The sequence below is a fragment of the Mandrillus leucophaeus genome, unplaced genomic scaffold (assembly GCF_000951045.1).
Source record: "Mandrillus leucophaeus isolate KB7577 unplaced genomic scaffold, Mleu.le_1.0 Scaffold1921, whole genome shotgun sequence".
Lineage (NCBI taxonomy): Eukaryota > Metazoa > Chordata > Mammalia > Primates > Cercopithecidae > Mandrillus > Mandrillus leucophaeus.
Window position 1 is genome coordinate 15,526 of NW_012101945.1, and position 4,461 is coordinate 19,986.

The 4,461-nt window shown below is 43.1% G+C and overlaps 1 protein-coding gene across 1 annotated transcript in view; it reads left to right on the plus strand.

The window, feature by feature from the left end:
* Window positions 1-4,461, plus strand: part of LOC105538467 (protein SSX11-like) — a 13,756-nt gene that overhangs the window by 6,011 nt on the left and 3,284 nt on the right. Inside the window, exons 2-4 of the mRNA XM_011978332.1 lie at window positions 304-418; window positions 944-1,039; window positions 2,994-3,043. Coding sequence (XP_011833722.1) covers window positions 304-418; window positions 944-1,039; window positions 2,994-3,043 — 261 coding nt within the window. The remainder of the gene's footprint in view (window positions 1-303; window positions 419-943; window positions 1,040-2,993; window positions 3,044-4,461) is intronic.

Consider the following 4,461-nt stretch of genomic DNA (forward strand, 5'->3'; position numbering starts at 1 on the left):
CCCACCCTCACTCTGTCATCACCTAGCATCCTGGAGACAAGTCTGTGACCTTGCACTTCATTTGGTGACTCTCAGTCCATTCTGGAAGGTGGGAAGAGAGCCAGCCAGCAGTATTAAAGCCCTACTGTGCGGCAGGGGAGAAGCTGGGGAAGGTCCCCGTGTTGTCTCAGTTAGCCATGGCATCAACCAAGGACGGATTATCATCTCCACTTCCCAGATCCAGCACACAGGAAGCGGCTCCAGCTGAATGGCAGACATGCCTAGCTGAGTCACTGCCAGAATTCCTTTTTTTTTTTTTTCTAGGCCTTTGATGATATTGCCAAATATTTCTCTAAGAAAGACTGGGAAAAGATGAAAACCTCAGAGAAAATAATCTATGTGTATAAGAAGAGAAAGTATGAGGCCATGACTAAACTAGGTAACAGAAAGTTCTAGGAACAGACAAGTCTGGGGACACATGAGCATCCCTTTTTCTGCTTTGGCTACTTCTTAGGCTGCAGAAAGTACCCCACATTTTCCTTTGTTCAGGGAAAAGTCACAAGGCAGCTTCTGGGTGTTCTGCTCTTCTGTATCCTGTCAGGGCTGAGGGCAGGGGCTGGCCACAGTGGAGCTCGTACCTAGATCCTGCATGTTTCTCTCCCATAGACGTCTGTTCTGATGAGCCCAACCGTCTCTGTGGCATCCCGGCACCCCCCACTGCTCCCCACCCCCACCGTCCTTCTCTCGGTTTGTCTCTCTCTTTCTTTTTTTTTTTGAGTCAGAGTCTCAGTCTGTCACCTAGCCTAGAGTGCAGTAGTGTAATCATAGCTCACTGCAGCCTTGAATTCCTGGCCTCAAGTAATCCTCCCACCTCAGCCTCCCAAAGTGCTGGTACTATAGACGTGAGCCACCGTTCCAGGCCTAAGCTTCTCTCTTAAGCAGTAAACACTTTGCTTCTTTCTACGTTTCAAGGTCACCCTCCCACCTTTCATGCGTAATAAACGGGCCACAGACTTCCAGGGGAATGATTCTGATAATGACTGTAACCGTGGGAATCAGGGTGAGTAGATGGGAAGGGGCTGGAAAGGGTCTCCTGAAGCCCAACTGCTGTCTCTTATACACATCTAGATGTGTATAAGAGACAGGATAATGACTGTAACCGTGGGAATCAGGGTGAGTAGATGGGAAGGGGCTGGAAAGGGTCTCCTCAAGCCCAGCTGCTTTTCAGCTCAGCTACCTGGGAAAGATCCTCAGGCGTTTGTTCCCTTATACACATCAGGGCTGAGTGAAAAAAAAAAAAAATGCATACAGAAAGTTAACTACAGAGGCTATTCATATAAAATTTTAAAACATGCAAAATAAGAATATATATTTTTATGGAAAATAAGTAAATGGTAAATGTATAGAAACATGAATGTGAATAAAAAGTCATCAAATTAAGGTGACTGGCTGTAAGTGGAGGAGGGAGGGCAGCGATTGGTGAGTGCTGCACAGATAGCTACAGCTGTGACTTCTTGATAGTGTGTTTTGTTTGTTTTTGTTTTCGAGATGGAGTTTAGCTCTTGTCGCCCAGGCTGGAGTGCAATAAGGCAATCTCAGCTCACTCCAACTTTCACCTGCTGGGTTCAAGTGATTCTCCTGCCTCAGCCTCCCAAGTAGCTGGAGTTATAGGTATGCGCCCCCACACCCAGCTGATTTTTTAATTTTTGATAGAGATGGGGTTTCACTATGTTGGCCAGGCTGGTCTCAAACTTCCTGACCTCAGGTGATCCACCCACCTCAGCCTCTTAAAGTGCTGGGATTACAAGTGTGAGCTACCACACCCGGCCTGTTTGTAGTATTTCTAATATTCTGAATAAATAAATCAGACCTAACATAGCTGTGTGGTAATGTTGAGACCTGACTGAACTCAATATTATTCCCTATACTTTTCTGTGTGTTTGAAATATTTCTTTTTTAAAGGATGTATTGTTCTTCTAAGCACTGTTAATGAATCAAAGGACAGTTAAGAAAGTGTTACAAGTGAAAAAAAAAAAAAGAAAGAAACTATTAAAACTATAGATCCGTCAAAAACTTCCAGAGTTTGTCTCATTAACAGCATGTAGGTATTGGATAAGTATCTTAGGAGTGAGGGTGATGACCCATTATGTAATAAAGATCGCTGTTTTTCTGTATGTTGTCAAAACCAAATAGTCTTCTCATTCCCAACCAACCCTGATTCTCCATGATGAGCTTGGAAGAGAGTTTGAAAGAGTGATCCCTCATCCAACACACAGAGAGCTTTCCCACTTCTCAGAGAGCAGAGATAACATAGGGTGAAAAAAAGACAGGTTACTGGGTAGAGAGCTTTGTACATTTCAGGAATATAAAGAGGACGTATGTGTTTACTGGCCCTTCTGCTCTGGCAACACAATTATAAGACAAGGTCAGAATATCCAAACCATCTCCAATAGACCTATTACTCCCCAACTAAACAGGCCAGGTTCTACAATTTCCCACCATCACTATAAGAGATCTGAAAATCCAGTGCTTGAGTATCTGCCAAGTTTTTGACATTAAAGGAGTGTCTTTATACTGAAAATATTTCAGAGCCACTGGAATAAATCATCCATGGTTCATTACACATTTAACAGCTTAATTCACATATCGCAAGATTCACCCATTTCAAGTGTACAATGATTTTCAGTTATTGTACATCTTGAGTGGATAGAGTTCAGATTCCCAACCAATCAACTTAATTATTTGTGCAAAAGTAGAAGATATGTAATGATATAAGTTGAGACTGTGATGGGGTTTAACCCCCATTTGATAAACCATGAGATAGAAAAGTCTGAATTGATGCCACAGACAAATGTACCAACCATGACTAAATATAATTCAGAAGCAAATCTCAACTCCTTAACAGTGAGTGGACTCATAACCCTCCGCTGCAGAATGCCCTCATGTGACAGAAGTCTCTCTAGAGTTTGGAAATCTTTACCAACAAAGAAAAATGCTGATGCATTCTCTTTCAGTTGAACGTCCTCAGATGACTTCCGGCAGGCTCCAGGGAATCTTCCTAAAGGTGAGTATCTCTCAAATCTAAAGGACCAGAGAACCTTTGTCCCTTCATGGATGTGAACACTGGTAAGAGTGGGAGAATATAAAAACTGCCCTCATTGCCTCCTTCTCCCCATGTCTATCACAACACCTGATGTAGCATCGACGGCTTGATAATACTAAGAGTTGTGATCCTTAATACTTCTTTTGTTTTCATAGTGATGCCAGATACTATTCTAAGCAGTTCACATGGATTAATTTATTCAATCCTTAAAAAGATCTCTATGACACTGTTTCTATTATTATCTCCAAATAATAATGAGTCACACACTTCAGTTGTCATCCATACAAAAGCCATGTGACTTGGCGCAAATCTTCTAAGTTCTCTGAGCTCCAGATTCCTGGTCCATGCAATAGAAGCAAAGAATCATAGTTCATGTTATAGATCCTAGTTGTCAGCAACATAATAATAAAATGAGGCTATCGGGGTACAGAGATGTTAAAGAATTTCCTGGGGCACAGTGGCAGTGGCAGTTTAATACAGAACTCCAAGCCATTTAAAGCTCATTCACGTTTGCATTTGTTTATGAAGTTCAGATGTTGCTCACTAGGGCTTTACCCCATAGGGCCTGCTGGTGCTTCCATTGAGACACCCACTCTCGCAACAGGAAGGACCAGCTGGCTTTGCTCTGTAACTGGGGCCACTCACATGGCCTAAGAGTCCCTTTGACTGTTGACCCCTCCCTACTGTGAGCTCCTTGAGGGCCTTGTCTGCACCTGGGGCATCTGGGAAGCCCCAGTCCCAGTCCAGGGGATCCCTCGGAGGCCCCTGAATGATTGATCCCACAAGTGCAGATTCAAGTCTGGTTTAGAGGATAAAGGGATCTGGGAGTTGGGTTGCCAGTGTGGAGACCAAATTCAAAGAAGGATCCAGAAAGCTATTAATTGTTATTATTACTACATTTAAACAGTGTTTACAAGCTCAGAGAGGACTTTCCCTTAGCCTATTTTACATGTATTGTTCACTATTTCATAAGTGAGGGAGCTGAATAAAAAGTAGCTTAAGGACTGGGCGCGGTGGCTCACGATTGTAATCCCAGCACTTTAGGAGGCCGAGGCAGACAGATCACGAGGTCAAGTGATCGAGACCATCCTGGCCAACATGGTGAAACCTCGTCTCTACTAAAAATACAAAACTTAGCAGGCTGTGGTAGCACCTGCCTCTAGTCCCAGATACTCTGGAGGCTGTGGCAGGCTTAAACATGGGAGCCGGATGTTGCAGGGAGCCGAGATCATGCCACTGCACTCAAGCCTGGTGACAGAGCGAGACTCTGTCTCAAAAAAAAAAAAAAAAAAAAAAATGCATACAGAAAGTTAACTACAGAGGCTATTCATATAAAATTTTAAAACATGCAAAATAAGAATATATATTTTTATGGAAAA